Here is a 12,968-nt window from a genome sequence, read left to right as displayed (position 1 = left end):
GGGGTTGAGATAAAAGGAGGAAGAGAGAGGGAGGGGGAGAGGAAGAGAAGAGAGAAAAAAGAGAGAAAGAGTGGGGTGAAGCGGAGAGAGAGAGAGAGAGAGAGAGAGAGAGAGAGAGAGAGAGAGAGAGAGAGAGAGAGAGAGAGAGAGAGAGAGAGAGAGAGAGAATCATAGGCTTATTCTAGTTTGCGTCTTTTTATCTTCTGCCTGCCACGCTCAACGAGCTTCACCCGTTATGCCACTGCGCGTTGGCCTGTCTTCGGTGCGTCGTTTGATGGTTGGTGCACTGAACAGAAAGTCGATGGTGTTTGGGGTCAAAGGTTGCACTCCCCGTCCTCCCCTTTCCCAAAGGCCAAGTAAATCTAGAGCTAGAAGCTCTGTCGCTTGTTGCTCAAAGAGGTTCGCTTGGCTTGGGTCGTTGGGTCGGAGTCAGAGGGTTATTATTATAGATCGTTGCCTGGCTAACTTTTTTTTTTTTTGCTGTGTCACTATCCATGAAGATCTACGGGACGACATCCTGTCGTTTGTTGTCTCCCCTCCTTCGAGTTTATAAAACAAGGTTCAGCGCGTCCGTGTCAGAGTCCACCATAGGCTCCTGCAGTTCGATTCGATCGTCCTCCAACATGGTGAGTCTCGAGTGTTTCTGCTGTGATTATACTCTCTAGAATCTAGATTAGATCTAGATCTAGATCTAGATATTTTATTGTAGACGTCTAGTGCCTATTATTGTGTGTGTGTGTGTGTGTGTAGTGTGTGTGTGTAGTGTGCAGTGTGTGTGTGTGTGTGTGTGTGTGTGTGTGTGTGTGAATAGCCTACATACCTGACTGACCGCGATTAACGTGTAGCCTAATCTAGATCTACATCTAGATCTAGATCTAGATTCTAGATCTAGATCTAGATCTAGATTCTAGACAAGTTTACTCTATATTATGGTTTTGCACTGTTCAACCCACATAATTTAAAGGGTGTGTCTTCTCAGACTTCTGTGTGTGTATATTATATTTATATGTAAGGGGTTGGTGACCCTCCGCCTCCAGCTTGTGGAATTTGGCAACCAATTAGGCTACGCCTTTCAAATAACAACTACAGCAATGAGACCAGTGGCGAAGCATCTATAATATTTATATATATATAATAAAGGCTAATATCAAATAATCACTGCTTCCTTTGAAATTTTTCGCAGTCAAATTCACCAAAAAAATTAGACCTCATAATATAAATTATATGTCAAAAGACGTTCTAAATCACCAGTGAACAGTCTAAAATGTATAGATCTAGATCTATGCCTAAAATTCAACCTTAGGAATTCATAATTTTCCCGTTTTTAATATCTCTCAAAGGAGAATCTTAGACCGGCAGATCTATTCATTATAATTTTGTCAGGGGGGAGACCCCCATGAACCCCCCCTCCCCCCTCCTCCCCCCCAACCACCCGCCCCACCTACCCCACATTCTCACGCAATAATGTACGAGTGGTCGAGTATTCTTCAATCTTCCCCAGAACTGTTTCATTGCCACATAAATACCCTGTTCTCGGGCCACTCCATAAGCAGTCACAAGCTTTAATTATATATTATGGAAGCTTAAAGTGAGGCCGAAAGAGTCTACCAAAAGAGTTAAAGGGAACATGATGTGCACAACACTCAAAACTGTTTCGTTGCCACATAAATACCTTGTTCCCTACCCCTTTCGGGCCACTGTCATTTATATTTAAGCAGTCACAAGTGCTGATTAAGCTAACTATTACACTGGATGAGTCAACCCCACAATTGCGAGGGGAACTCTTTTATATTAGTCTCATGTCTGCTGTGAGTGCTTGGTTTATTTCCTCGACTTTTTACCGTCCTATAATTAGATTGTGTCCTCAATTATGACACCGACTCCTGGCCTGGAAAAGCTAGAGCAATTCATCCAAATTTGAAATAAAAGATAAATTGATAATTGTTATGTTATTGCCTGTAGTATTGACATCTTTGCTTCTTTGTATTTTGTTTGTCTATTCATGCTATAGTTAAATTTAGTTGTTAGCTTAATTAAATAAATATTTAATGAGATACTTTACCAATTATTTTGGCGGTTGAACATACAATATGAATTTAGGATTTGTTTTCATTCACAACTCAGTGTTACCATCTAGAGTAATCTTCATGTGTGACATCTCTATCTGGTTCCTTGTCTCACTTTGATTACCCTGTCAAACAGGCCAGCCTTCTCCACTCCTCCCTGAATGAGACACATCTTCTGATTGGTTTAGAGCAAAAATAGTAATAATATTGCCTTATAGGACTCGTTTTTTAACGCTTCTTGAACTTGAATGTGACTGGGGTAGGTGTCCCTAATTTCGACCGATGTCAAAGCCCAACTTCGACCGTGTGTCCTCACATCGACCACTATGATCCAAACCTTTGATCTTTAGTTAATTTTTGCCAAGGATGTGGGCTAGGCTATGCCGACCACCTCTCTTTTCTAATATGCTCATTGATACAAAGGTCTCATCACTAGCCCAGCCTTTCAATAGCATCATCAACAAAGGTGCAGCAGCCCCTTGACATCACCATCACCCCCTCCCCCTCTCTTGTGTTAGGCTAACCATATTAAAATTTTTCAACTGAATGTCCTCTTCCTCGTCCCCCTCATGCTCTTCCTCCTCCTCATCATTTTCATCATCATTATGATTATAACCATCTTCATTATCATCATCATCATCATCATCATCATCATCATCATCATCATCATCATCATCATCATCATCATCATCATTATCTTCCTCACCAACACCACTACTACCACCATCATAAAAAATCATAGTCATAGCATGACCACCCAATTTCATCATCATCATCATCATCATCAGCAGCAGCAGCAGCAGCAGCAGCAGCAGCAGCAGCAGTAGCAGCAGCAGCAGCAGCAACAACAACAACAACAACAGCAATAGCCACAAGCAGTAGTCTTATTATTAGGCTATCCTAATCACCACGTTGGGATATCTTGCGGTCCAAGTTAGAATACCAAAAATGCCTATTCCTAGCTTCGACCACACTTTTCCCCAGTCTCACTGACTATAAAAGCAAGGATTCATGCTTTTATCATCATGTAAACTGAGATAAATCATTACCAAGCTGGAAAAATCTGTAAAAACACCCTTTCATTAAAATAATCTTGCTTTTTCGGCATTTTTGTCAGGTACAGTGAAAACGTGAAAATTATGGGGTCGGCCCGAAAACGCCCTACCTTGAAACACAAAAGCGAAAGCATGGCGATTTGACATTCATTACCCGCAGAAAATACGCTTGGCAAAGCCTACCTCCCACGCTGGAGATCAAATAATATCTCCCAAACAAGACTTGCCATAGAAAGCAAAACAAATTTTCTGAAAAATAATCGCTTTTTACTGTTGGGGTGTAACGGTCAAAGTTAGGCATCGGTCGAAATTAGGGTACCCTACCATACCCACTCACTGGTAGACATGCTTTTAGGAGGTTTGATCTGAGTTAATAACTTTAAAATTCACTGGTATGCTGAAGTACTGGGTTTTCTATAATTTTTTATTCAGTTTTTTTTTTTTTTTAACAGAATATCAAATGCCTCTGTATAATTCGATATATTATACATTATTAATTATTGTCTTTCATTGGCCTATAATTATAATACTATAAAGATTTAATAATAATTTAACTTTCTGTCAGCGTTTGTGGAGCCTCTTTGCTTTTGTTCACAGAATAGTTTAAAAAGAATCCAACAACGGTCTTGTAGATGTTTGCTTATAATTAGTATTATAATAGTTACTTTGATGATACCGTTACCCAGTATATTATTATTTCTATTACGGAATAACACACCATGGATAGAGGCAGAATATACACCAAATTGTTATGTCTGGATTCTATGAATGCTCTGGGTTCATTTATGGTCCGTGTAAGGTTTTTCTAATAAGACTTACCCAGTGCCCATTGACTCAATCGGTTCGGTTTGGTTCGATTCGTTGGTAGGCGGGGCTAGCAAGATTGAGGGCGAAAAGAACAACTGAACGAGGCTGACAGTAACCTTTAAAAACAAATGCGTAAAATTGTTTTCAAGGCTGCGAGTTGGGTGATCGTTTTTTGTCAGAAAACCGATCCCCCAATGGGTATACCAAGTGTCAGCAACATTTGCCATCTTCCAAAAAATCAAGTTTACTGTGTGTGACCTACATTCTGGTGATGGGAAAATAATAGATAGCCTGGTGGTGGCATTGAATGCCCTAAAGCTTGCCTCAAGGGAAGGATTGACAAGGACAACAGATGGAGTAAACCTTTGGACCTCAATGAGCCCAGTTGCAAAATAAACAAGAAATGTAAGGGGACTGTTTGAACAGGGGACAACAATTTACACTCCATTTGGGGTTTGCTGGGAGAAAAAAAGAGCCTGTATTTACATGGCCTACATACTATCGTTGATGGTTTCGGTATCTGTGGGTTCAACTTCTACTGGCATGACGAAAATATTATTTAGTTGGTTAAGATTCCTTCCTCCATGGGCTCCACCCATCATAGGTTTCCAGTAAAACTTGACTTGTTAAGAAGGAATTATTTTTGCGACATTTTGTCTCCAAGAAACAAACATTCTTCAATTTTCTTATTTCAATATATATTCATGAAGTCTGATTTTCCATTTCAGCAATTTGAGTAGTTTCATAATTTCTGAATCTGACAAATCAGTTCCATTGTCAAAGAAGAGAACTTATACTTATGGAGTTATATATACCCCTGATTGTCCTTCTTTTCTTGCTCCATGTAAAAATGCTTTTGACTCGTCAAGATGAGGTACCAATTATATATATATAAAGGGTTTTCAGTTGTAGTCCTCGTTTCGAAAGCGACTGACTTTCATTTTTCCACCATTCTCTGCCTGAATTTTATTTTCCCTCACAATTCTCTGTTCTTATATATATAATTATTATATCCTTCACCCAAACTTTACTATTCCCAAGTTATAGAATCACTGACCTCATTGTCTGCTTAAATTATCTTCTTTCAAATTCAAATGTACTGTGGGCCTGAACTTCTCCGTATCCACCCCTTAATTTCAGGCAACTATAGCACAAGTCTAATAGTTGATAAAATAACAATTATGAAAAACGTTTTGAAGTGTCAACATTCACAACAAAGACAAAGAGGAGTTAAAATTTCTGAACAACTTGACTCGGAAATATAGTCAAGCATGCACTTTGAACATGCACTTAATGTAACATGCACATAGTGAACAGATTTTCAGGTTCCAAAGCTTTTTGTTAACGTGTATTCTTTGTATTTAAAACATTTACAGTACAAAATTCATACACATATAACACAAATTTTCTGTGTCCCGCCGATTTTGCCGTATATACGCTCGTATATGTTATTGTGTATACTAGACTGTATAAGAAAAGAAATGCTTTTAACTCTTTTATACTTATACAGTAACAGAAGTCTTTACTAATTTATTGTGTAACTTTTATAAGTGTGTCTGCAAAAACTTTCAGGGCAAGTTATTTGTCTTGTATTTATTTTATTTGACTCTGCACATATTTTAACCTCTCTTCCTCTTAAGTCTCGGTTTTTATTTTCCTGCATTTGTTCTCCTCCTTTGCAGGCAGCTGGAGGAGATGACAGTTGGAAGAATGCCAAGTCCATCTATGAATTTGAAGTTCTAGATATTGATGGCAATTCTGTCAAGTTAGACAAATACAGGTAAATGTTGTTTTTGTTTGGATATAATTCTCAAGGCTCAATAGATTTGTTTTGAAGATAGATTTTTTTCTCCGATGATAAGAACAAAGATGAAGAAAGGAAGCAGGGCTGACAAGACAGCACAGTAAATATTGTCAGGGTCTTTCTGGGCTTAGACGACCATGGGTTTTTTACTCCTTTGGAAGAGGGGTGCCTTCTTGCTGGTGTGCATTGGGTCTACCAGTACCCGGAATCTACTGGGAGGAACAAGCAACTGTCCACATAATTCACACCCATAAAATGTATCGCGGGGTAGCATTGTAGCAGCCCAACTATCAGTAATTGGTAAGAGTTTTTTCTAATTTTACATGAGAAGCAAAAAACAGATTTTTCACTACTATATATATCTGTGAGCAATTAATGGAATTTCAATATAACTTATATTTTCATAAAATAATTGCAAGACTCCAAGGTTTTTACAGAGCATACACCCTTTCCCAGTACTTTAGAATAGGTCAAAAAGTGATTTTTGCCAAAACCATTAATTAAAATACTTGGAGCATCTACCCTAGGTATCTGACAACATGCAATTGACCCTATGACACACCTGTTCCATCAGGATTGGCAACTCTCCCAATTTCCTGGGACTGTCCCAGATTCAACAGTTGGGAATTTGAGAGCTGTATCACATATTCTGCACCAAAACTAGCTCTGCACCCACTTGTTATATAATTTTGTTTATTGTCAGGTAATCTAAAGTTTTAAGTCGCTTGAGCCTTAGCTATTTTTCACCCAACAATCATTGCCGCCTTACAGTTTTGAGGTATATTGAACTGTTACCCACCAAAAGGCAGTGAAAGCTATCATAATTTTCAAAATGCAACAAAAGAAAGAAAGAAATGCTCTCACAGAAAAAGAAAACTGCTTCTGATTTTTCCTAAAAGTTTTTATTTTATCAATTTTTGGAATCACAATGTTTTGGGGTGACGCAATTTTTTTGGGCGCCCAATTTATAATAAAAATCATCTAATGCAATTTGGGGGGTGGGGGGGTGACTGACTCAGTCAGCTGAAAAAAAGTGTCACACATAACTTCACTAAAAAAATTTTAACAAAGTGAACAAGTGGTCAACTGTTAGCGTGCCGTTTCCCATAGCTTCTGACAGAAAAACACAGAAGATACCGATTGATATAGTAATAATACACGGGATTCGGCCACCGGGCCAGCAGGGCGTCCCATAAATACACAGGAATAGGCTCAAGTGTGTTAAATTTTGGTGTCCCTTATTGGGTTATGAATAAAGTGTCAAGCCTCCTGCTTGTACTATGTAGTTGACCACACAACCAGCTTTTCTGAAACATGTTGATAGTCCAAGACCATATTGATGATCCTGCCTTGTTTGTGTCTCGTGTCCCCAGTGGGAAAGTTTGTCTCATTGTGAATGTGGCCTCCAAATGAGGTTTCACAGACAAGAACTACACTCAGCTGCAGGCACTGCACGTCAAGCTGGCTGAGAAAGGACTGGCCATCCTGGCATTTCCTTGTAACCAATTCAAGAGTCAGGTGAGTCCTTACAGCAGCAGGGATGCTGTTGACTTTTTTTCCCCATCATTTCCGTTAATATTTACGGAAATCCATTTTCACATCGCTTATTATTCTAAACATGTCCTTTCTGTTTAACCCTATAGTGCCTTTGATCAACACCTTTCAGTAAAATCCACACAGAAATGTGTCTGTAAATAAATGTAATTGGTGTTGAGCCTAAGAAAAAGGTTTTTTTTTAATCGATAAAAATTACTCAACTGTTGATTTCTTTGATTTCTTATTTTGATGAGCACCGCCTGATTTCATCGTGATGCTTACATACTTTAATAACACTGTTCAAGACGTCCACCTGTCTAAGCCAACCACTTTTTTTCTCAACAATGGATGGCTGTCTTGGAGAGTTTCGACTGTACACTGTTCAAAGTAAACGATTTATTATTTCAGGAGCCGGGAACGAATGAGGAAATCAAAAAGTTTGCTCAGGAGAAGTATGGGGCACAATTTGATTTGTTTGCTAAGATCAATGTGAATGGAAGTGAAGCTATCCCTCTGTACAACTACCTCAAGAAAGAGCAGAAGGGAACGTTCGGAAAGTAAGTATCTCTCTCCCTCCCTCTTGCTTCCCCTCTCTTTCTCCCCTCCCCCCCTTCTCTCTCTCCCCTCCCCCCTTCTCTCTCTCTCTCTCTCTCTCTCTCTCTCTCTCTCTCTCTCTCTCTCTCTCTCTCTCTCTCTCTCTGTCTCTCTCTCTCTCTCTCTGTTTCTCTCCTTCTCTCTCTCTCCCTCTCTCTCACAAGAATTCTGGGACACTCTCTCTCAATTAAACCTCTCAGAGTGATATACAGCTCTGTGGGTTGTCCTAAAGAGATGTCTCTTAAAAATCCTGTGGGCCGAAATAGAGATTCGTGAACCAGTCTAAAGAGATAATAACATGGATTGTGTGATAGGTGTGTTGTAGGGTAGTAGTAGAAGTAAAGTAGAGTTGTGATGGATGAAGAATAGCTGGCTTATTATAATTTATGATGACACATTTCTCATTGTTGTTTTTGTCCATAACATATATAATTCAATTTGTCTCCAGCTTCATCAAGTGGAACTTCTCTAAATTCCTGGTGGACAGAGAGGGGAAGCCTGTCAAAAGATATGCACCCAACGTGGAACCATTTGTAAGTCTGGCATTTGTTTGTTCTCGACCTGCTATTTGTCCATTACATTCTCCATTCTGTCTCAGGCCGTTTTACATTTGTTTGTCAGTGATGTTCTGTATTTTCTTTTGTGATGTTTGTTCGTGAAATTCTCTACTATGTATAGATCCAGTTCTCGGTCCATAATGCTCTTCACTCTGTCTTATGATATTTTTTCGTGTCTCGTAACATTTATGTGTTCATGACATTCTCAGTCCCATCCCTTTACATAATATTAAATTTCTTTGAAGCCGAATTAAAGAGCTCAATATTACAGTCATACCTCGTTATACAGCCTACCCTGGAACAAGCATGAAGTTGGCGGTACAACGGGGATGGTGGTACAATGAGGTTTTCATGTCCTCTGTTAAATAAATGTAGCACTAACTGCCCATTGACCTGTCACTTAGACTTGAGTGTGGTTCCTCACTAAATAAAAAAGCCCCACTGGCATACGCCAGACTAAGTTATTTTGGGATAATATCTAGCGATGCCAGATTTTGGAAGGGAGTTGTTATGGTGAGGCTCTTTTAAAGTTTCTTCATGCGACTCAAAAATTTAATTCCAATTTCTTTTTTAGAAATATTGAAATTTAATGCTGAAGTACAAAGTTATGTTTTAGTTTAATTGTACTCTTCTACATTACACATTGTATTTTGTTAGCTTGCGACACACTACATCACTGTAGATCTACCCATATTGCCTGAATCTACAAGACAAGGGGGGGAAGGTGGGATGGGAGGGGAAGGAGCAAATCGGAAAAAAGCATTTGATCTAGGAGGTTTGACTGTGTTAATATTATTTGTCTTCTTTCAACTCTTATAATGTCTGATCTAGATGTAGCTGGGTATGAATAAAGAAAAGGCTTTGAATATTTAAAAAAAAATTTCCTTGAAGAAGATGATAGGGTGCTGGATCTAAGCAAAAAGGTGTGGTTTCAAATGAAAGTCAGAGACCTAGGTCTAAAAAAATGAATTTATGTATCAGTTGTGATCAATGAAACTCAAAGGCCAGAGATATAGATCCTCTTTACCAACGACCCTTTATTGTTCAGTTTCTTTTTTTTTTCTTTCTTTTTTTTTTCTTCTTTTTTTTTTGTCCCTTGCCCGTTTCTATTAAATGTTATTATATTGATGCCATCTGATTAGTGGAAAAATGTGCGTATGATAGTGCGCAATAATGTATTACGTACATAATTGTTATAACATATAACTGTTACATATAGATGTTCAAGATAATTATAGATGTTTGTGAAGGACCTGAGACTGAGAGCAATGATGATTTTAGAAATGACGGTGGTGGTGGTGTTAAGTGATGATGTGGGATGATGTTTATGTATATAGTTATTAAGAAGACATGCTTCTGTTTTTTTAGGTTTTTAAAAATTAATTTTAGATAATGTTAGCATTAGTCTTATCTTCCTCTGCTCTGATGAGTCTTGAGGGATGTGCCCCATCCCGTTCCCTACTATTGTTTCAATTTTTATTCACTTAAACTTTGTCATAATTCTAAGTGGGTGGTTGGCGGGGGCTCTGGTGTTGTTTGCTCCTTCTTTCCTATTCAACGTCTATTGTCCTGATCTCTCCTCTCCTCCTTTTTTGTGTTTGTTACTCTCTTGTAACGCCTCTAATCAAGGGCACTTATTGTGTTGCAAGTGCCATAAAACATTTACTAAAAAAAAGCATACATGTAATTCTAAATATATATTATGTATCTAGATAGTGGATTGTTGGCATGTGCCTTGCTAAGTCAGCTCCTTTTTCTCCTGTTCAGTGTTATTGTTGTCTTAATCTTAATGTCTTCTTGGCACAATGTGGTCTTTTCTTGTGGTGACTTAGCTAAGCGACTAGTTCACTTAATGTTCAAATAATTTTATTCCAGGTTCTGCCTCAGTGAATGATTTTTACAATTTAAAAAATTTTTTTTTTTCAGTCTATTGAGAAAGATATCAACAAATACTTGTAGCAAGATGAGTCATCTTTCCCTGGTCCTGACCTGACCCCCCCCCCAGAGAATGACGTTTGTCACCCACACCCTCCTCTCAAGGATTCGCTTTCCACGCATTCAGGACATTTGTATGCAGTAGTTCAGTCAATGAAGTGTATCAAAGAAACTTTCAGCTAAAGGCACATATGGTGAAAACTTTCAGCTCAAGGGACTTGTGTCTCGGAAATATCCATGTTAAAGGTTGTTAGCAACAAATTTTTTGCAGACATTTTCATTATACAAAACTTGTGCCATTGTCTTGAGGAAGAAAAGTCCGCCAAATTCTGGCTGTGAGATTGAGAAGGTTAGAAAATATGACAAGGATAGTAGTAATTGTAGAGTTGTAACATCTTATGTCACCAAGTGTGTGTGTGTGTGTGTGTGTGTGTGTGTGTGTGTGTGTGTGTGAGAGAGAATGTTTGTGTATGTGTGTGCATAGATATAATATGTGAATGAGGGAGTGTGTGTGGGTGTGTGTGCATGTGCGTATGTATGTGTGTGTGTGTGGGTTTGTTTTTGCATGCAGTGAGTGAAGGGGAGGTCAGGGGAAGTGATCAATGGGCCAAGAAGTTTTGACTGCAACGGGCAACAGTCTGTCTCGCCTGTACCTGTGGCCGTGCTCACCCAGACTTGTGAAGACGAGTTCTCAAACCCTGACGGGTAGGGCTTGTCGGATGTCGGCGAGTGCAGAACGCCGCGCTGGGGTGGGCAGGGCCAGGGAACTACCTGAGGCTGGCTTTTCCCCCTTCGGTCACTTCAGTCCAGCCCATGCATCCATGAAACAGTTCTGACAAAGGCATTGCCAGAGCTGTAATTTTTGTTTAATTAAAAAAATAGTTTGATTTATTAAGCAGATACTTTTCTTGTTCAGTGAGTGTGATCTTTAGTTTTTTATATGTTATATCACAAATTTGTGTAATCATTGCCCAGTAATGTGTAGTTTATTTATTATTACTTTTTCCCTCTCCCTTTCTCTCTCTCTCTCTCTCCCTTTCTCTCTCTCTCTCTCTCTCTCTCTCTCTCTCTCCTCCCCCCCTCACCCCACATGCTTATTTTTATTCTTCTTGTAATCATATGGATTTTAAAATATTTTTTCTCTCTCTCTCTTTCTTTTTCCTTTGCTTTATTAAATTTATCTTTGGCCTTCCTGATGTACTCTACGGTACTCTACCTACTGTACCCTGTCTCTTTTCAAATTTTACATGTCCTATAGAATTATCACATCCTCTAAATACTGACTGGTGCTTATGTCGAGTGAAGGGTTTGTTTGTTTAGTTTGTCTTTTGTTTGTTTTAATGCTGGTTAGTTTGCCTGTTGATGTGCATCTGCAGATAATGTTGTGATAGATGAATGAAGGGGAATAATTGGTTGTGATATTGTTGCGCAGTCATTGAATCTCTTCTGTCACTGTCCTGGGTAAACTCTTTGCTGATGTTCAGGCGGAGACAAGTGGACAAGGTCCTAATCTGTGCCTTCTTTTCTTGCATTGGGTTCGAGTTTGGGTCTTTGATATTAATTGTTTAAATGTGTGTAGTCCATTCAGAGAAGACGGACACGAGGACTGAGGAGCTCTGGACGGAGATTGTCCAGTTAGTTGTCTCTAACTCTAACACGTTGGTCTGTGATGGATTGTGAGTATGAGGAAGGAACAACTGCCTGGCCCCGTCTCTGACGATGGTTGTGGTTGTCGTGGTTGTGATCCTCAAGGAAACTTTAGGTTACTCAACATGTGGCAGTGTTTTGATGTCGATCTATCGAGTTTATGTATTGGCTATTTTTTGTGTATTTTTGTTAGGCTTGTATGTCTGTGTTCTCAAAATAGTATGCCTGGGTATTGTTTTCTAATAAATATTGTTAGACCTCCAGTATGGCTTTGCTCTTTGGTTGTGTGTGTGGTTAGAGGGCATCACTGGCAGGTCCTACTTTTCTGTCTATCCGTCTTGTTTTTTCCCAGCACTAAATGAGTCAATGACCTTTATTATGTCAGTGTGCCTGTCTTTACTCAAACGCAAAACTAGTGACTGGTTGGTCAGTGCTCTGGTGTCGTTTCCACCTTCTCAATCGAACATCTTTAGTTTTAGTGTGATTTTTATGGCACTTGCAACACAGATAGGTCACATAAGTGTCAAAGATTAGCGGTGCGTGTTGTGAGAGGGTAACATACAAAAGAAAGAAGAAGCAGAACAGCACCCGCCAACAACCCACATACCAAACGTCTATCAATATCATCCTTATTAAGTTATATCTCACTTTTTTGTGTGTTTGTTGCTGTCTTACAACACTTCTAACCTTAGGCATCTATTCTATGTGTCCTAATTGTGTTGATACTTCTGTAGAAGTTACACACTATATAGAATTTTAAGATTAGACCTGGAAGTGTGAGCACCTTACAGACAGTAGTAACAATAATATATTATGTAATAGCTCGTCTGTCAATGTCTGACAATGGCTAATACCTCTGTTGAGGAGAATATAATTTATTCTCCAGCGAAATATAAGAATTAAAGGTTATGATGACTTGTGGCTTCTTTCTGTGTCCGATGTGACCAATTCGTGCAGAGAAAAGTTT

The 12,968-nt window shown here is 39.0% G+C and overlaps 1 protein-coding gene across 1 annotated transcript; it reads left to right on the top strand.

The window, feature by feature from the left end:
- The first annotated feature begins 337 nt into the window (after positions 1 to 337).
- LOC101850882 (glutathione peroxidase) lies at positions 338 to 11,265 on the top strand. Its single transcript, XM_005096859.3, has 6 exons — positions 338 to 626; positions 5,611 to 5,708; positions 7,106 to 7,250; positions 7,677 to 7,825; positions 8,311 to 8,395; positions 10,346 to 11,265. Exons 1-6 carry the CDS (start codon positions 495 to 497, stop codon positions 10,376 to 10,378), a joined length of 642 nt encoding a protein of 213 aa, XP_005096916.2. The 5' UTR covers positions 338 to 494; the 3' UTR covers positions 10,379 to 11,265.
- Positions 11,266 to 12,968: the final 1,703 nt, after the last annotated feature.

Source organism: Aplysia californica, unplaced genomic scaffold, assembly GCF_000002075.1.
Source record: "Aplysia californica isolate F4 #8 unplaced genomic scaffold, AplCal3.0 scaffold00140, whole genome shotgun sequence".
In the NCBI taxonomy this organism is placed as follows: Eukaryota; Metazoa; Mollusca; class Gastropoda; order Aplysiida; family Aplysiidae; genus Aplysia; species Aplysia californica.
This window is presented reverse-complemented; position numbering and strand designations above follow the sequence as displayed.